The sequence below is a fragment of the Brachypodium distachyon genome, chromosome 1, assembly GCF_000005505.3.
Source record: "Brachypodium distachyon strain Bd21 chromosome 1, Brachypodium_distachyon_v3.0, whole genome shotgun sequence".
Classification (NCBI taxonomy): Eukaryota; Viridiplantae; Streptophyta; class Magnoliopsida; order Poales; family Poaceae; genus Brachypodium; species Brachypodium distachyon.
This window is the reverse complement of record NC_016131.3, coordinates 20801382-20821289: the sequence shown is the minus strand read 5'-3', so window position 1 is coordinate 20821289 and position 19908 is coordinate 20801382. Positions and strand designations below refer to the sequence as shown.

Below are 19908 nucleotides of genomic sequence, written 5' to 3'. Positions count from 1 at the left end.
GTCCGCGTCACGACGATAAGCGCACGAGGTTTTCCTTTCCAGAACCGGAATGGTCGTATGCCAAGTCGCCGGTCTGCCTGCATTGATCGGCATTGTTATTTCGGACTCAATTTGATCGCCCTTGTCAAGTCAACGGACGGTCAAGTCCATTCTCTCCATTGATCTCCCGCGTTTCCTCAATAAGAACACCCACCTGCCAGCTCCCAAGTCCCAAGTGGTACACACACGACGCAATGGCTGGCCATTTCATCCTCGTCGCCCTGGTGCTGCTGCTGCTCGCGGCGCGCGCCGCGGCGTACCCGTGGCAAGTGTGCGGCAAGGCAGGCAACAACTTCACGGCCAACAGCACGTACCAGGCCAACCTCGGCCTCCTCGCGGCGGCGCTGCCCACCAACACCTCGTCGTCCCCGGGCCTCTTCGCCACGGCCGTCGTCGGCGCCGACGACGACCCGGTCTCGGCGCTCGCGCTCTGCCGCGGCGACGTGACCAACGCCACGCTCTGCTCCGGCTGCCTGGCCACGGCCTTCCAGGACGTCCAGAACATGTGCGCCTACGACAGGGACGCCGCCATCTACTACGACCCCTGCGTGCTCTACTACTCCTCCGACGCCGGTTTCCTCTCCTCCGCGGACAGCCTCGCGATGACGAACCGGATCAACTTCCGGAACGTCACGACGGACCCCGGTGGGTTCAACCGCCAGGTGGCCGCGCTCGTGGGCGCTACCGCCGACTACGCCGCGTACAACTCCACGCGGCGGCGGTACGCGTCCGGGGTGGCCGACCTCGATGGCGGGGAGTTCCCCAGGGTGTACAGCTGGGCGCAGTGCACGCCGGACCTGACGCCGGCGCAGTGCCGGGGGTGCCTGGCCGGCATCATTGCCCAGATGCCGAGGCTGTTCACGGACCGCGTCGGGGGGAGGGTTCTTGGGGTCAGGTGCAGCTACCGGTACGAGGTATACTCCTTCCTCGACGGCCCTGTCACGGTGCGGCTGGCTGCGCCGGCCGGAGGGTCCAAGGCTCCGGCTCCGGCTCCAGAGTCGACGGTAGATGGAGGAGGTCAGTCCGTGTACATGTTTATCTAATCGTAAAATTGTCGCATGATTAGAAAAAATAAATCATTCACTATCTCATGACGACGATACGTATGTAAGTACAGTTCTCTGACGTAAGTCTGCTCTTGGACAGTTGGACTGTTTGGCTGTAGCCTGCAGGCGAGAGTCGTTTAGCAATCATGCACCAGTTATATACAGTAATCCCACCCGTCCTAAATTTTTATCGGAATATTATATCTAGACGTTTTAAATAATAGATACATCCATATTTGAACAAATTTGAATCAATAATTTAGGATCAGAGAAAGTACAATGGTAACTATATGCAATACAATGGGTGCGGCTAGTTCTCGGTCGCATGCTTAAATCTAATTAGTTGACAACCAGAATTGTTGGATTAAGATTTAAATGCCATCTCCATTTCTTCCTCTCTTAGGTGTTGCCGTTTGATTAAGATCAAACGATCAAACGAGTCGACTGATTTTTAACTAAAATTCAGGCAACTACTTTATAGCAAACCTGTAATACAATATGTTATTACAAAGGTTGCCGTTCTAGGGATGTGTAATTGTGTATTTTTGCATCTACACTAGGGACATTCCATGGAGATAAAATGGTATCAAAGTTTGTTTGGCTTGTATCATTTAGGTCTAAAATTATAGAATTCATTTTGGATTTCAGCAGCATGGAATTGGACACAAGAATTCAATCTGAAATTTCACGAAATCACACCTATATCTAACCCCCGACTCCTCTAGAAAAGGTATCATTTTATCGGACTTGTCTCCCATTCTACAAGTCGGCCATGTGGTAGACAAACATGAAATTTGAATATGAAATTCAATTCAACCAAACAAAATTCTATCGAAATTTTGACTTCATTTCATGAGTGCTGCTACCAAACAAGCTCTAGGGATACAATGTTCTTAGCTAGCAGGTGAGGGAAATAGGTTGCCACATTTCTTGTACTTTTCCCGTGCTCCTAATATAATTTTGCCACTTGCTTTAAAAGGCCACGTATGGAGCAGGCAGGGTACTGTCTTCGTTCTTCCTGTAACGGATCGGCGCCTGTGGTTTTGTTCACACAGCATCCACGCACATGGTTCAGTGATTGCATCTTAATTAACGGTCCCACTTGCATAGCACTGTACTAGTGTTTCGTGCTTTTGAGACACTCATTTAGGCCTTTTCTGGACCAAAAGAATTTTCATGAAAAACAGAGGGTTCTAGCTCTAGAATAATTTATATATGGAGGCAGCTAGGGAGTGCGCGCGCACGATCTGGCATACAAAGTGCATCCCGACCAGATACCTGTCCGCTGTGGTCCCCATGCACCAATAGGGTGACCTTTCATTTCTTTTCCTCCTATTGTGGTCCCCGCATTACGCGCGACGACAAATAAACAATCCATCTTCCTCACTTATACCCTACCACGCACGAATGGGTCACCCCAACTTTTACCCCATCAGCATTTCTCTTTCTCTACCAGACTACTACTGCCGCCCATGTTTCTTCGGATCTCAATGGCCCTCAACAAAAAAAAATAAAGGGCCATATTGTACACGAAAAAATTGCACATGAATCTTTCTCAAAACTCGACTATCACAGGTGGTATATTAACCGCTTGATAAATAGGGCTAGGGCAAGCACAAATCAAAATCAAAATCAAAACAGAAACATATGCTGCTAGTTAAAATACCCATAAACATCTCACAAGTAGATGTAACTTTTAGGCATCACATTTACATCTAAAAATTAAAAAGTAACTTTGAACATTAAAACTACATCTCGTAAGCTCATGAAAGTAACGACACTAGCTGAAACTACATCTACCAAACTTAAAAGTAACTCTTACCTGAAATTTACATGTAAAATCAGTCAAATGTAACATCTAAAATGAAGTTGCATTCAACAAGAAATGAGATCCCTGCGCCCGACGAAGTACTCGAAGCACCTGCGCACGCAGGCCACCTCGTGGTCCCTGTCCGCTGCTGCCGGGAGCACGCTGGCGCCCATGAACACGACCGCAGCGTCTCCATCACCGCTAGGTCGTCTCCGTTCCCGTCGCCAGCGAGCTCAGAGTCGAAGAAGAAGGGAGGGGAGCCCAATCCAGCACCAGCAGTAACGTGACGCGCCGGGCAGCAGGGGATTCCCGGGATGGGGGCGCGCCGGCGGGGACCGAGGGCGAGGAGGCTCGGGATGAGGGTGAGCGACGCTAGGGTTGGGGTCGGGTGTCGCTGGCGGAAGCTAGGGGAGCGCCGGTGGTAGCGAGGGAGGCTGCGGGGGATTCGACGGGGGATTCTAGGGATGGGGGCGCCCGAGGCCGGGGTGGGGCGCATCGGCGCCGGCGGGGCTGGGAAGGCTCGGGATGAGGGCGCACGAGGCCAAGGTTGGGGGCGGGTCTGCGCCGGCGGCAGCGGGAGAGGCCAGGGTTGGGGGCAAGTCTGCGCCGGCGGCAGAGGGAGAGGCCGGGGCTGGGGGCGCCCGGGCGACGACGGCGGTGCAGGAAGGAGGCGTGCAGGGATGGGGCGCGTGCGAAGCGGAGGAGACGAGGGGAAGGAGGCGTGCGGAGATGGGGAATGGGTGGCTGTGCTTTCATGGATATTGTTCAGACTTCAGAGGGGTGAGAAGTGAGCAACTGAGCACCGAGAATTGCTAGAGAGTGCGCAGGCACAATATAGATTAGAAGTTTATATATATGTCTCGATAGGAAATTTTCCTCCGAATTTTGCAAGAATCTAACCTCCTGAAAATTTTCCTTTGAAAGTTTCAATGCAACTTGTCTCTGTCTCTCTCCTCTCTTGCTCCAACTAATTAAGTACCATCTAATCTCCAAATTCCTTTGTTTTTCCCAAACACTTCTTTCATTTCAAATAGTTCATGTGTTTTTTATTCTTGTAGTATTCACCATGGCATGCCATTCTAATCCTGCATTTTTCCTAGAGTAAATTAGTTTTTAGAGCAGTCTTCTCACGCCACCCATGTTTTTACTAATTTTCCTGAAAAACCACAGATCTACCGGTCGACTGTAACAACAAGCCTAAAGTAACCGACTTAGGTGTACTAACAACTTTTCTTAAAGCTCGGGCCCATATGTAAGAGTACACGTATGACAAACCCGACCCGATAGTCGTCCTCGTCTCTGCGGCTCTGCGCCGACGACGAAGGACGAGGAGGCCGCGACCCTCGAGGCGCAGCCTGCGTTTGGCCCGAGTATCAGCTTCTCCCATGGCCTCCGCCGTCTCGCTCCTCCTCTCGTCCCCTTACCCGCTCCACCGCGCAGCTCCATCCAGCCATCCCTCCTCAACCCCCCGCTCGCCTGCCTCTCCCCGGCCCCATCCCCACCGCCGGTGTGGGTGTGACCGTGCTGCAGCCGGCCCCGAGCTCGCGCTCGCTCCACCTCCTCGGCCCGCCACCGCGCGCCAACAATGGCGGCGGCGGCTGCCTACCTCTACCCTTTCCTCGACGGCGCGCACCACGGCCGCTTCCTCGTGGCCCACTGCCCCACATCTCAACGCCCTGCTCGGCCCGCTCGCGCCCGCCACGCGCCTCTTCCTCTCCTCGCCGCTCACGCTAACGCGCTCGGATGCGGGAGGAGGCCAGCGGGAGCGAAGGCTGGCGCCGGTGATGGGCGAGGAGGAATGTGGTGGCGCTCGGCAGCGGAGGAGCTACATGGCCGGAGCGCAGACGAGGAATTGCCATTGCGGATCGGCGAATCTCCCCTCGCACTCCGTCGCGGACCGACGCATCTCTCTACTCTGCGCTGATTTGGGAGAGAGGAAGGGATCGAACTTAGACAGGCTAACGGGTCGGGTTGGTCTGTCGCCTTACATTTGGTTTGGGTCCGATCTGCAACGAAAACTGCCAAATTGCCTAAGAATGTCACTTCGGTCGTTGTTAGCAAATTAGCGAAACGGGTGCTGCTTGAGACGATTGCCTCCAAATGTGTTGTTTTGTGAAATTTACTCTTTTTCTTATTTTTATGGTTTTTTTTTGACTCCTTTGATCCAAAAAAGCCTTTAAGCTGACATCTGTCACCCTACATTGGTCAATTCTCAGAGAGGAAGTACACTGTTACAGGCATGGTCCTTGTAATTCTGCTGCCAACCATCGGAGCTTTGCTGGTGATCAACCTTCTTGTCTGGCTCTGCATCTGGAGGAGGACCAAGAGACCACAAACCAGAGGCAAATATTCTCAAATGTCATTACGGTCGAAACAATAATTAATTCAGTTCCCTTGCACTAACATTAAAAAAAAACATTCCATCGTTCAACAGATGCCAACGGTCAATCAACTGAACCGAAGAACATCGAAAGCCTAGAATCGATGCTCATGGACTTATCTACGCTGCGAGCTGCGACGGGTGGTTTCGCAGAGAACAACAAGCTTGGCGAAGGCGGGTTTGGTGCGGTGTACAAGGTACTGCTGAAGTAGTACTACTAAACAAACAGAAATTCGGAAGGCAATAAAATCTTGCTTAAAAAGAAGAAGGAAAGAACAAAGATGAAATCGTATGCATTGGTCTCTAATTAAGCTTTGGCACCTATTTCATGTTCACAGGGGACCCTCCCTGACGGCGACGAGATAGCAGTGAAGAGGCTATCCAAGAGTTCGACACAAGGAGTTGGAGAGCTGACGAACGAGCTCGCCTTGGTCGCAAAGCTTCAGCACAAGAATCTGGTCAGGCTTGTGGGCGTCTGTTTCGAGCAGGAGGAGAGGCTGCTCGTCTACGAGTTCGTCCCCAACCGGAGCCTCGACCAGATCCTCTTCGGTAGTAATACTAACTTCAGTTTGTGAAAAAACATATTCTAGTATATCTGTATTTTCTCAGCAGTCTGGAGCACCATCGATCGCCGCATCCCATAAAATTGACCACTCCTACCTACTTTCTGAACTTACATATGAAACGTTGCGTAGACACCGAGAAAAGCGAGCAGCTTGACTGGGGAAAGAGGCACAAGATCATACACGGGATCGCTCGAGGCCTGCAATACCTCCACGAAGACTCTCAGCTCAAAGTAGTCCACCGTGACCTCAAAGCCAGCAACGTCTTGCTGGACACCAACATGAACCCCAAGATTTCAGACTTCGGCCTCGCCAAGCTCTTCAGCCCAGACCAGACGCAGGGCGTCACCAGCCGTGTCGTTGGGACATAGTGAGTACTACTACTATCTATCCATGTTGTAGCAGCAGATTAGTCTTTTCCGGCCCATAGGCGACTAAGTTTCCTGGTTGATTGCTTATTAGCGGATACCTGGCGCCCGAGTACGCGACGCGAGGGAACTACTCCGTGAAATCGGACGTGTTCAGCTTCGGCGTCATGGTTCTGGAGATCGTGACGGGGAGGAGGAACAACGGCTGCGCCTCCGGGCAATCCGGAGATCTGTTGGCTCTCGTGAGTGCTGTGAATTAAACACCTGCTGCGCTGCGCTTTCCTGCAGTTTTTGACCGGACCCAATGGCGAATATTGCAGGTGTGGGAGCGCTGGGCGGATGGGTCGGTGTCGGAGCTGGTAGACCCGGCGGGCATGGGCGACGGGTTCTCCAGGACGGACGCGCTGCGGTGCGTCCACATCGGGCTGCTGTGCGCGCAGGGGGATCCGGCGGGCCGGCCGGCGATGTCGTCGGTGGTCATGATGCTCGGCAGCGGCACGGTGTCGCTCCAGGCCCCGCCCAAGCCCGTGTCCTACGCCAGGAGCGGCGGCGGAGCCAGCTCGGGCGCGTCCACGGGTTCGGTGTAGGGCCAGTCCTCCTGGAAGTTCAGAACAATGTGTCGTTTTGCAATGCAAGTGTGTATATGCTTGGCATCTCTGCTTCGCTGCCTGCAAAGTTTCTCCGTTGCCGTCAGGCATCGACAGCCTGGCCTGTTCTCACTACCTGACGAAATCAGATGGTTCTTAGAGATGACTGAGAAATATCGTGAGAAATAACAAAACTGTTATGCTTCTGTTCTGAACTTCCCCGTATCAGAAAATTTCTGACTTTACAGGTACAAACGTAGAATCTGAAGCATTGCCGTTAACTGCTTACTTGACGAATGGAGAAATATACACAAATTTCAGTAGCACAAAGTACTAGGGATGTTTTTTTCCCTGAATCAAGTTCTTGTTTCCTTCCGAGATTACATTTTGATGGTCCCTGCGATCCTTCTTTCATCTTGGTTCCAGCTCTGTGATTGAGACTTCATTTGGTGACACTATTCCTGACTTACCGGTCGACTGGGAAGCGGTAGGGTACGAGTCTGAGTACGCCATTGAGTTTGTGCTGCTCTTGGTGATGAAAAATGATGGCTTGGATGGAGACTGGAGCGACACGGTGTTACTGCTTAGCATGATGTTTATTGTTGACATCATAGGCCTATCCGCTGGGTTATCTTGAACACACATAAGTCCGATGTGAAAAAGCTTAAGCATCTGGTCTCCTGGAGCATGAGTTTTCAGAGTTGAGTCTATGATCTCCGCAATCGTTCCCGTAGACCAGTGCTCCCATATCTGTATCAAATTAAAATGTCGTCTCAGTACTTCTATAGAAAATTAGTTTCAGAAGGAGTTTGGGAGCAGCCTAAGAACTTACAAGACTTAAGAGATCGACAGACTGATCAAAGGTATAGGAGCCACTGCTTCTTCTTCCTGTCATAAATTCCAAGATCAAAATGCCAAAGCTAAACACGTCTGACTTTACCGAATAGTGGCCGCGCATCGCGTACTCAGGGGCCATATATCCACTGCAATAAGGGCAAAATGTTACTACAGTAATATAGTTGATTTACCATTTTTATCACAATAATTTGCCCTATACTTACTATGTTCCAACGACACGGTTTGTGACCTCCCGTGTTTGATCTGCCCCGAATAGCCTTGCCAAACCGAAGTCGGATATCTTAGGAGTGTAATCAGAGTCTAATAGGACATTACTTGCTTTGAGGTCCCGGTGAATTATTCTCAGTTGTGAATCTTCATGAAGATATTGTAATCCTCGGGCAACTCCACTTATTATCTTTAATCTCTTTCCCCAGTCTAGCTCCTTACTTTTCTCTGGATCTAGTATTTGAACAAGGAAAGAAAATAATTTAGTTTTTCCACCAAATATATGTAGCCTAACTGCCAAGTGTTTTGCCACCAAGATGGGCGCTGTTCGGAAAAGTGGTGTTTCTTAGTAAACTTTGCTATTCATGTCAAATTTGAATTAAATACTGAAACTTTACCAACAAACACCCCTCTCTTCCAAAGTCTTTAGGATTTTACCATACAATGCCTAGTTTTGGTACTGGTGATGGACTTTATGCTATTGTTGCAATCATGATAGAAAATATTACCAAAAAGGATGGTGTCGATACTTCTATTCGGCATGTATTCATACACAAGCAGTTTCTCATGTTCTTGCAAGCAGACGCCGACAAGCCTGACAAGGTTCTTGTGTTGAAGCTTGGCGACCAAAACAAGCTCATTCTTGAGCTCTCCTATTCCTTGTCCTGAACTCCTGGAAAGCCTCTTTACTGCTATTTCTTGACCATCAGGAAGGTCTCCCTGCATAAGGAGTAAGCATTCACTTGTTGAAGCTAACAGAGTATATTAAGTGAATTGGTTTCATCGGTACCTTATAAACTGCACCAAATCCTCCTTCACCAAGCTTATTCGTCTCAGCAAAGTTGTTCGTCGCAGCACGTAAGGTAGATAGATCAATGATAAGTGACTCAATGCTTTCAACGTCCTCATGGTTAGTTGAATCTGCCAGAAAGAAGAGGGTCATAACTTCGATATTTTCTAACTAAAAACACTTTGTTTTAGTTTTAGGAGACAAGGAAATTCAATTGTACGAAGAGTAGGCACTACATCTGAACATCCCTTCAGTGTGTCAATTAATCTATCGTCTATAGATTTATCGACTTTCTTGCTAGCTGTTAATGATGTCAAGTTTTGAAGAAACATACAAGATGGTGGCTCACTGCTTGCTGGTCTTCTTCTACTCCTCAAATAACAGAGACAAATCGTAGTTATAGCTGAAACTGCAGCAAATATAGGCAGGGCAATTGCTAGAACAGCCACCGTCTTATTTCCTGATTTCCCTGTAAACAGATGCCATCAACTTCAGAAAGAGGTATTTAGCATACCTCTGTAACAGTTCAACAAAGTGTGAAGAGTATGACACATTCTCCACTCAGTAGCTACTAGCTAGTATTCCGTAATATATGTTTTGGCTTTTTGCATAGTCTTGATGCATGACGCAGAGGTTGGAAAAGCAATAAAACGCTATGCATGACCAAGAGGCATGCAGAGCCATGCAATGAAACCTCCCTTGAAAACAAAAGCTAGTAGCAGTAGTATATTTCACTACAACCAAGTTGTTCTTTTCTTTACATACACATCTATGGACTCTTGTCCTGAAAATCAACTTTGAAGTCAAGCCACTGAGGAATTGTGACGCTTAGTGCAGTTTGGTCCACATATACTCCCTCCGTCCAACAAAGGATGTCTCAACTTTGACTTAATTTGAATGTCTAGATACATTCAAATTTTGACAAACTTGAGACATCCTTTGTTGGACGGAGGTAATATAAGGAAAAGTACCAAGTAGTGCCTGAGCTACGACGCTATTCAGCAAAAAGAAAGCAAATCATGGTGTTAAAGTAGTACTATGAGTTTTGGACGTCCTCAAAATAGTCCATTTAACAATGTGTAGTGCGCTGCTAGTGACATAGACTAACACCGCCAATTGGAAATATCAGACTGCTTAATATATGCTTCACAGAAAGTAAGTTTGACTTGCATGCTAAAGCAAACCCGTCAAACAAGTACTCCTAGCAAGTGACAGCGACGGGACTACATGATATGTCTATCACCAAAGAAACTGGTCTACACACCGGCGGCTATGTGACACCTCACCACTATCAAAACGTGTTGACGGTTAATTTCTAGATAATGAATTATTCAGATGTTATTGGTCGCTTTCCGTAAATTCCTAGCCTAACATATACACTATGTAACAAGTATGAAGTACTTAGCAATCTGACATTTTTAGTGCAGAAAAGAACAAACGACGTAATTTTCCTGAAGGAAGAACAAAGTTGGAGGGATTATTTTTTGTGTTGATGGTTTAAGCCATACCCAGATGTCCGATAAAACTTTAAATTGAGAGATTTTTGTGTCTGCAACTAACTCACTTCCTGGGGTTGCCGTCGGCGTCACATTGAAAGGCGTAGGCGGTGGTGCCGGCGCCGGCGCGGTGGGTGCTGACAGCCGCAGCATGGGGCCACCGGAGAAGAAAGAATACACCTCGTACCTGAAATTGCAGCGCATCCCAATAACCCTCCCTCCCAGGCTCCCGCTGAGATACTGCGGCGCCATGGCGATTATGCTCCCGAGGCAGCTCCGGCAGTCGGCAGGCGACATGTCCGGCGTGCACTGCGCGAGCCCGTAGATGGTGAGGTTCGCGCTGTCGAAGCTCTCCTCCCCCGTGGCGAACCGCCGCCTGGTGGAGTTGTTGTTCGCGGCCGCGTAGTCGCTGGTGGCGTTGAGGAGAGCGCGGACGGCGGCGTCGAACACCGCCACCGGCGAGCTCACGTTCTGTGAGTTCAGGAGGATCATGGGGTTGCCGTTGTCGGTGGTGGTGGCGAGGAAGTCCTGGTTGGAGAAGCGGAGGTAGCAGGCGTCGTAGAAGACGGCGGCGTCCTTCTTGTAGGCGCAGAGCTGCTGCGCGTCCTGGAAGGCGGTGGCGACGCAGCGCTCGCAGGCGGAGGCGTTGACGTCCCCGCGGCAGAGCGCGAGCGCGTAGGCGATGTCCGGGACGGAGCCGGCGCTGCCGGCGGAGAAAAGGGCCCCCCGGGACGCGGAGGCGTTCTTGGGGAGCGCGGCGGAGAGCTTCCCCAGGTTGGATTGGTATGTGCTGTTCGCCGTGTAGCTGCCGCTGTCGCCGCAGAGCTGCCATGGAGGCTGAGCGGTGGCCAACTGCGCGAGGAGGAAAAAGGCGACGGCGAGGAGGAAGGCTTCGCGGGGACGCGTGGCCATGGTGGTCGCGGAGAATCGGTCAGGTGGCCAGGTGGGTGTGCTGAATTTGTGATTAGTGATCTCGGCGAAGAGTTTAAGCTGTTGGTTTTAGTAGCACTCTGCCTCGCTCAGTTCAGTGGAGTCCGGAAGTAGTACTGACTTCAATGAACTGTGCGGGGGTCAACTGTCAACTATGCCTTGTCTGGGGCCACAGCTACTCCTATCAGCCTCAGGCAGGCCGCAGGCAGCTGGTTTCTCCGGACTGGAGTACTGAACAGTCGAAAAAAAAAGAAATACTCGCTCCGATTCATATTAATTGTCAAAATATTACATGTATCTAATGTTTTTTAAACATAAATAAATTCATATTTGGACAAATTTAAGACAATTAATATGAATCGGAGGGAGTATTGAATTCTCCTGAGACAAAAACACACTTATTGATGATCTTGGAGTCTCTAATATAGGCACACGTCAGTTGTTATGTTCTTTCAATATTGTGGTTGAACAAGATGGATAAGAATAAGTGCCTAAAAGAGCATCCTTGTGTGCACTGAAATTAGTTTTTTTGCCACGGTGCACTAATGCATGGTTTTGCAATTAAGTGCAGACAGTGCTCTAATATGGGTAGTATTTATACTTGTGCTTTCAAGATTTTTTTTGCAATGTTGATTTTTTTTTCATTTTCATCCAGCAGCGTATTCTCCTGGGCTCGTGTCATCTATTTCAATAAAATTACAAATTCAAATGCAATAGTTGCAAGGAAAATCATAATAACATTCCTAGAAGGAAAAAAAGAGAGACTAATTCCATGCAACACAGCGATACTGGTCTTAGCCACAGTAACTTGCTTGCCTGAAATGCTACGGTGAATATTTAGTGGAAGCTGTAGGGTATGACTCCAAGTATGGACTTGAGTATGTGCCGCTATTGGAAACGAAAAATGCTGGCTTGGATGGAGACGGGAGAGAAACAGTATTACTGCTAAGCATGATGTTTACTGTCGACATCGCTGGTCTATCTGCTGGGTTATCTTGAACACACAGTAGTCCGATGTGAAAAAGCTTGAGCATCTGGTCTCCTGGAGCATGACCTCTCAAAGTAGAATCCATGATCTCTGCAACTGTTCCAGTGGTCCAGTGTTCCCATATCTGTATCAAATTGGTAACTTGTCTTAGTATTTTTAGAAAGAATTAACTCCCTGATAACAAGGGTAGTAGCATAATGACTTACAAGACTTAAGAGATCGGTAGATTGATCAAAGTTAAAGGAGCCGCTGCTGCTTCTTCCCGTCACAATTTCTAGCATCAAAATTCCAAAGCTGAAGACATCCGACTTTACAGAGTAGTGGCCACGCATAGCATACTCTGGGGCCATATATCCGCTGCAATAAGAGCATAATGTCACTACATTTTATACACAGTTTGTATCTAGTCACAGAATTTGGATCATACTTACTATGTTCCAATAACACGGTTCGTGATGTCCCGTGTTTGATCCGCTCCAAATAGCCTTGCCAAGCCGAAGTCTGAAATCTTTGGTGTATGACCAGAGTCTAATAGAACATTGCTTGCTTTGAGGTCGCGGTGAATTATTCTCATCTGAGAATCCTCATGAAGATATTGTAATCCTCTAGCAATTCCATTTATTATCTTTAATCTCTTTCCCCAGCCTAGCTCCTTTCTTTTCTCTCGGTCTGACATTTGAACAAGAAATCTTGAATTAGTAAAGTTCATATTTACCCCAAACTGTGTTTCTAATAGTTGGAAGATGAGACTCCAAATCTGAAACCCACAACTTCCAAGTGTTTGTCTAGGTATAAACTCATTCGAAAAAAGATGTAATGCTTAGTTTTAGTACTCTTATGCTATTGATGAATGGTGATGGAAAATAGTACCAAAAAGTATGGTGTCAATGCTTCTATTGGGCATGTATTCATACACGAGCAGTTTCTCATTTTCCTGCAAGCAAACACCAACAAGCCTGACAAGATTCTTGTGTTGAAGCTTGGCAACCAAAACAAGCTCATTCTTTAGCTCCCCTATTCCTTGTGCTGAACTCTTGGAGAGCCTCTTTACAGCTATTTCTTGACCATCAGGAAGGATACCCTGGGTAAGTACAGACATTCATTTGTTGAAGCTGAAAAGGGTATGTTAAGTAAAATGGTACGGTTTGGCACCTTATAAACAGCACCAAACCCTCCTTCACCAAGCCTATTGCTCTCAGGAAAGTTATCTGTTGCAGCACGTAGTGTTGACAGATCAAGAATAAGTGAATCTATGCTTTCAATGTCATCTGTGTCAGTTGAATCTGTTAAGAGAAGCCAACCAAGTCATGATGCAATATATAGCTCCAATCTTTAATTTTCAAATAACAAAAATCACACAGAAACGGAACATATGGGCTGCCCGATAACCTGTTAGAGAAAACACTTCTTTTTCCTGTCCATGGATAAAATAGTTGATTGTTTTATCCATTTTCTTGTTATCTATTTATAACTATAAATTGAGGTGAACTTACGTAATGGCAATCGTGTTCTTTCTGTTCTTCTTCTCTGCCTCCGGATACAGAGACCAATCAAAATGATAGCTAGCAGGGCAGCAACTATAGGAAGTGCAATGGCTAGAACTATCCCAGTCTTAATTCCCGTTCTTCCTGCAAATAGGAATCCACTTTCAGAGAGAATACATCTTAGTAAGAGTTTACATAAACCTGATCGTCATGGCACAGTTTCACTCACAAGCGAACTGTTTTATTAGTCATATTTGTTTTCCGAGAGATCCATACACTCTATCACTAATTATTAACCCAGAGTCAGTAGCTCCCAGCAGTCAGGCACTTCTGAACATGTTATTCGGGATTTAAGAATTAATTAGTTCTGCTGTCAAACACAGAAAGCAGCACTTCACAATACAAATATCATCTTCTGCTGAACTTTTCCATATTAAAGAATGGGAAAACGGCACTCTGAGCACCCAGTATTGCTTAGTTCATGAAGGGTCACGATGACCTGGGCTCAAACCTGGGTTGGGTGGTTCCTCTCTGATACTAATTGCCAGAATGCCTAGCTAAAGAATACATCAATCTTTGCATTTTCATTGAACTTCACATACAAATTTTGAGAAAATGAATATTGCCTACTGGAGACATAATTAACAACAAGAAGTGTCACATCGTAGTTGTGTGAATTGACCAGGCTAAATTTCAAGACACACAATCACCTTCTTTGTTACAGAGTGAGTAGGAAATGTTTTTCATAATCATTCCTGCAAATGTGTGCATTAAAAAAAATGCAATTCTGAGGATTTTTCTACACATGTGTGCTTTTCACCGTCCGCTTGTCATTTTGTCAAGCAACTGATAGCTATGGCCTATGGGACTACAGAAGATCAGAAATGTCTAGATCAACCCCAAAACAGGAATAAAAAACAAGACAAGGTTAAGAGAGATGTGACATTGTGATCTTGACAAGAGTGTGATGAAAACTAACTAATTCCCATTGGACTTCCATTTACTTAAGATGCTTTCGTTGTTTGGTACAAACTTTATCTCGAATTGCTCAACTCTGACAGCAATGTGACTATCTATTGTAGTACTTCATATCCATACACATTAATACAAAAGATGAAAAGAAGTGATTTAAATGTCTCAAACTCACCTCCTGTCGCCGTTGGTGGCGTGATGTTTGCAGCTACAGGTGGAGGCGCCGGCGCAGGAAGCTGCAGCATCGGGCCTCCGGAGAAGAAAGGAGTCACCTCGTACCTGAAATTGCACCGCACCCCAATAATCCTCCCGCCCAGCATCCCGCTGACATACCGCGGCATCAGCGCAATTATGCCTCCAAGGCAGCTCCGGCAATCGGCCGGCGACATGTCTGGAGTGCACTGCACCAGCCCGTAGATGGTGGGGTTGCTACTATCGAAACCCTCCTCCCCCGTGGCGAACCGCCTGGACGAGTTTGCGGCCGCGTAATTTCCGGTGGCGTTGAGGAGTTGGCGGACGGCGGTATCGAACACCTCCACCGGCGAGCTCACCTTCTGCGAGTTCTTGAGGACGATGGGGTTCCCGTTGCTGTTGGTGGCGGGGAAGTTCTGGTTGGAGAAGCGGAGGTAGCAGAGGTCGTAGAATACCGCGGCATCCTTCCTGTAGGCGCAGAGCTGCTGCGCGTCCTGGAAGGCGGTGGCGACGCAGGCCTCGCAGGCGGAGGCGTTGGTGTCGCCGCGGCAGAGCGCGAGCGCATAGGCGATTTCCGGGACGGATCCGACGCTGCCGGTGGCGAAGAGCGTCCGGGAGGCCGACGCCTTCTTGGGGAGGGTGGCGGAGAGCTGCCCTAGGTTGGATTGGTAGGTGCTGTTCGCCGCGTAATTATTGCCGCTGTCCCCGCAGTTCTGCCACGGCGGCTGGGAGGAGGCGAGCTGCGCGAGGAGGAAGGCAATGAGGAGCGCGGCGGCGAGGCGGGCGAAGATGCGGCGCCGCGCGGCCATGGTGGTCGCCGAAAACTGCTCAGCTACTCAGGTGTGGTGATCGGAGAAGAAGAGCAGAGGCAAGGTAAATCATTGAAGGAAAGATGGTTTGACTCGCAATCTGTTTAAGAATCTTAGTTTGACTCCCGTGAATGACGCGCGTGGCCACTGCCCGAATGTGCTGCTCCGTTCCTAAATTTTAATCGTATCAAATTTGTTAAAATCTAAATGTATCTATTTTAAACAAACGGTTAGATACATGCTAAAACAAAGATATCCAATTTATTGACATTAAAGGCTCTGTGCTGTATTGAAATTATTTTATAATTTGATGCGTAAAAATACACATAAAAGTAGAGAAAAATTGGTTAGCCAAATACGAAAATAGTGAAAAATGGGTGAGAACAAAGAAATTATAAGAATCCATCGCAATGCAGCCTAAGAAGATGGAGCTACGAGCCTAATTTTTGAAGTAGAATTAGCTTTCTCCTTGTTTTTCTCTCTTCTCCATATCACCATTTGTAAATATGTTCTGCTATGCCAACGAGAAGTCGCATGTTCTTTATTAGAGATCAGCCACCTTTCTTAGCCGTCAAATTTTTAATCCAAGAAATCAACAACAACACGTGGAAGAGGGAGGAGTGAAGATGACACAATCCAATAGTTCTGATGTGTCAACTTAATTAAATTATTTTTCTTAAAAATTAGACGACCAAGAAACAAATAGTCATACCATCTATGGAGCATCACATCACATTTTTAAGAGGAAGCATCGCGCCATGTCTGTGCAGCGGCGTGTTGTCAAACCAAGCAGCCCAACACAATATAAAGTAACCTAGCTCAATCCAGTCAAGCCTAGTCCGATGTAATCCAGTTTAGTCTATTTCAGAAATTTGAAAGTTTACGGAAAAAACAAAAACTGTCCGTGAAAATTGGAAAGCTAAAAAAATAGAAGCTCATCTAATAAAATTTGAAAATTTGCCCAAAAGAATAGAAGTGTCATCCTAAAAATTTTGTAAGTTTGTCCAAAAAGAATTGAAGTCCATTTCAGATGTTTGAATGATTGTCAAAATATTAAAAGTCTGTCTCTGAAAATATAAGTCTGACAACTTTCGTTGAAAGTTCCTTGATGTGGAAGACCTCCCTGACGATCGGTGATTGCTCATCGATCCATTGGTGTACATATTTAGTTTGACATTTTCCGGGCCAAATATGAATACACATGAAGTTGTTTCAAAAAATAGTAAGCATGCTAAATTCACATACACCATCTTCGGGCTAATACACATACAGTTCCCGAATTAATTTCTTCTAGAGGGAATTCACATCCATACAAAAGAAAATTCAAAGGAGAAAAAATGCTTTCATATGAGGGATGTGATGCGCAGATTTTTATCTTGTAAATTGTATAGTTTTCCTGTTCACAGAACTCCTGTCCTTTTTGTATAAAAAGGGATGTGATGCGCATGTTTGGAGGGGAGCAATGCTGGCCAGAACTAGGGTCATGGATGAGAAGGGGGCGTGGATGAGAATGGCTCTTGTGCTGCACGGTGAGCGGTGGCTAGGGCGGTATTTGGCAGGCGGACGTGCACAGCGCGTGAGGGCGGCAGAGGACGGGCTTGGAAAAGAGCTTTGCCGCGAGTGGCGCCGGAGGAGGTGCGGCAGCTGGTGTTGGCTGATTTTTACATGCAGTACGGATTCACGGGCTTAGACGGTATGGGGTCAGAGGTTGACATCATACACAACATGTCATTGGAATGATTTGAAGCGTAAAATTTGTGCAGTGGATGGTGTTGAACGACTCATACTTTTATTATTAGTGGTGATGGTGATTTTTGACAAAAAAGAAAATAAAGAAAATCCTAAATTGTACGACCACGTAGCCCATAAAATAGAATATTCTGTATAGAGACAAAACTTAAGAGTCCGAGTCAAATTCAATTTAGTAAGAATTACTCCAATGCGTTGAACGAAAATGTGGCGGTTCAAATACAATAGACAAAGATCGTAATTTAAGATGTTTTTAAAAAGAGTTGGACTAGTTTGCTCGCACCTCTCAACTAATTGGACCACGAGTGTATTTACTTTTTTTTTTAAAACAACACCACATTTTCGTGGATACTCATGATATAGCACATCGACAACAATTTGACACCAAAATTGCATCAAAGTGACATAAATGTGCGAACCATGGCGTTAGTTTTTCTACTTATACAATGTTGATTCAATCAGGACTCGGGAGCACATTTAACACAAGGCTTTCTCGACGGGAGCTGTCAAAAAAAAAAAAGGCTTTCTCGACGGGAGAGTCACGACTCGACTCAGGGCGCACCGAGCTACCGACCCAAACCCCAAACCCCAAATCACGTCCACCAGTTCCTCTTCCATCCTCTGCTGGTTTAACCTAGGTATGAAAACCCCGCTTAATTCCTATCCAGTTTGTTCTCGTCCATCCTTGGCGAATTCGATTTCTTTCCCGCTTGCAGCTGCAACCGAACGATCGATGGCGGCGGCGCTCGCGGTGACGGACGAGCTGGTGTTGCCGCTTCGCGCGGTGGAGGATCTGGCAGCCGCCGCCGAGGTCTCGCGGGAGGAGGTGGTGGTCATCACGCAATGCGCCTCGCTTCTTGGTGAGTTCGTTCTCTTCCCCTTTTGGTTTGGACTAGATCTGTTTTGCCAGAAAACCTTTCATTGTTGGCATTGGCATGGTTCAGGGCGCGGGAAGTTGCCTTTTGATGATGCGTCAGTTGGTGCTGTTCTTTCTGTCGTAAAAAACGTAGAAAGCTTCGGAGATCAATTGGTTGCTGAAATTAACCGGGTGCTCCAAGCTGGAGGAATTTTACTGGTGCAGAGCATCACTCCCTCCTCTAATCAAAAGGAGGAATATCTGAACTGGTTCTTCTCATACATATCCTTTGTCTTGTAACGTTATTTTAGCTTACACTGATTCTTTCCTCTCTCTTTTTTTGACGAACCTGGCAGAGACTTATTCTTTTTCTAATTTCCTATGCATTAGCTGAACAACCATATCGAGCGCAAGCTACTGATGGGTGGTTTTGTTGAAGTGCAAGCTTCTGCTGCAAGCTCGCAGGCTAGTGAACAATCTGTTACTGTGAGTGGTCTAGTGTCACATTGCATTAAGGCTGCTGTGCAGGCTTCACGCAAGCTACTGATGGGAGGATTTGTTGAAGCACAAGCTTCTGCTACAAGCTCACAGGACACTGTGCAATCTGTTACTGTGAGTGTCACATTTTGTTAGACCTGCTGTGCAGGCTTGTTTCCTAGAACTCTAGCGCTAACATGCGTGCATGATTTGCAGGTTAAGGCAAAGAAGCCCTATTGGGCCATGGCCTCTTCCTTTTCCCTGAAGAAAGCAACAAAAGCAATTCCGAATAAGCAAATTGATGATGACACTGAACTGATTGACGAAAATGTCCTCTTGACTGAGGAGGACTTGAAGAAACCAAAGCTTCCAGTTGGTAGTCACCAAACCCTATGACTCTTCAATTGTTTCGAAGATATTTAGGTTTGTATCCTAAATGGTTCAGTGTTGTTTCACCAGTTGGGGATGGTAAGGTGAAAGCCGCAAGAAAGGCATGCAAGAACTGTACTTGTGGCAGGGCTGAGGCTGAGCAGAAGGTGGAGAAGCTGGAGCTCACTGCAGAACAGATCGACAACCCTCAGTCAGCCTGCGGCAGTGTAAGTGGAATAATTGGTCGTACACATACAATGCCGCTGGCGATCTCTTGCGAAGACCCATAGTTGCTAGCTATATGGATGCACTTATGTTTCTGCCTGATGATATTCTCTTTGAAATTAAAACTGCAGTGTGGTTTGGGCGACGCCTTCAGGTGTGGTGCTTGCCCATACAGAGGCCTCGCACCATTCAAGTTGGGCGAGAAGGTAATCACTTGTTTGCTGTCTAGATTCATGAAGGAGTTTCAGGATATGTGTTGAGCTATTTTTGATGCAATGTAGTGACTCTGCTGTTTTCTGATTGCCAGGTTTCCCTGCCTAACAACTTCCTTTCGGCCGACATAGGATGGTAGAGAGCAGCAGTAACTGATAGGGAACATTTTCAGTTTGTTTGTTAGGAAGCTAGTACATTGTTCGCTGTGAAGAATGAGCAATGCTTACAATAAAACAAAAACAAGAAACAGCATTAGAAGTAGGTCATGTTAGATGCTACCCTGCCACGCTCTTGCATTGTCCAGATTGGCGTGAGCTTGACTTTTCTGTATATCTCTATTTAGTATTTTTGTTTCTCAGACATTACAAGTGAGAAAAGAAGTAGGGAGAAGGGCATGAGAAGTTCAACCAATTTTAGAGAAAATTAATCTTCAGGTGTGTTCCGTTTCATTAATTTACTGAAACAATTTCGAGCAGATACTAAGCAACAACGCCTGCAGA

The 19908-nt window shown here is 47.0% G+C and overlaps 4 protein-coding genes across 6 annotated transcripts; 2 read left to right on the top strand and 2 right to left on the bottom strand.

Annotated features, from left to right (window-relative positions):
* The first annotated feature begins 41 nt into the window (after positions 1-41).
* Positions 42-7004, top strand: LOC100825557 (cysteine-rich receptor-like protein kinase 6). The gene is made up of 7 exons (XM_024457104.1): positions 42-1056; positions 5112-5237; positions 5330-5472; positions 5614-5824; positions 5971-6208; positions 6301-6448; positions 6527-7004. The coding sequence occupies exons 1-7, from the start codon at positions 234-236 to the stop codon at positions 6791-6793; spliced, it is 1956 nt and encodes a 651-aa protein (XP_024312872.1). The 5' UTR covers positions 42-233; the 3' UTR covers positions 6794-7004.
* Positions 7000-11294, bottom strand: LOC100825252 (cysteine-rich receptor-like protein kinase 6). The gene is made up of 7 exons (XM_003560076.4): positions 10213-11294; positions 8983-9117; positions 8649-8779; positions 8368-8578; positions 7855-8092; positions 7626-7776; positions 7000-7543 (listed from the first exon to the last, which is right to left on the bottom strand). Exons 1-7 carry the CDS (start codon positions 11054-11056, stop codon positions 7205-7207), a joined length of 2049 nt encoding a protein of 682 aa, XP_003560124.1. The 5' UTR covers positions 11057-11294; the 3' UTR covers positions 7000-7204.
* A 456-nt stretch (positions 11295-11750) lies between these two features.
* On the bottom strand, positions 11751-15589 carry LOC100824949 (cysteine-rich receptor-like protein kinase 6). The gene is made up of 7 exons (XM_003560075.4): positions 14694-15589; positions 13556-13690; positions 13215-13345; positions 12933-13143; positions 12494-12731; positions 12269-12419; positions 11751-12186 (listed from the first exon to the last, which is right to left on the bottom strand). The coding sequence occupies exons 1-7, from the start codon at positions 15517-15519 to the stop codon at positions 11899-11901; spliced, it is 1980 nt and encodes a 659-aa protein (XP_003560123.1). The 5' UTR covers positions 15520-15589; the 3' UTR covers positions 11751-11898.
* A 2148-nt stretch (positions 15590-17737) lies between these two features.
* Positions 17738-19819, top strand: LOC100834688 (anamorsin homolog). Of its 3 annotated transcripts, none has more exons than XM_024457109.1 (8): positions 17738-17906; positions 17985-18128; positions 18213-18378; positions 18517-18610; positions 18818-18977; positions 19061-19197; positions 19327-19401; positions 19503-19819. In XM_024457109.1, the coding sequence occupies exons 2-8, from the start codon at positions 18002-18004 to the stop codon at positions 19545-19547; spliced, it is 804 nt and encodes a 267-aa protein (XP_024312877.1). In that variant the 5' UTR covers positions 17738-17906; positions 17985-18001; the 3' UTR covers positions 19548-19819. The 3 variants fall into 3 exon arrangements, with proteins under 3 accessions (XP_024312877.1, XP_024312876.1, XP_024312875.1); XM_024457108.1 differs by having other exon boundaries at positions 17749-17906; positions 18213-18393; positions 18515-18736; XM_024457107.1 differs by having other exon boundaries at positions 17749-17906; positions 17985-18393; positions 18515-18736.
* Positions 19820-19908: the final 89 nt, after the last annotated feature.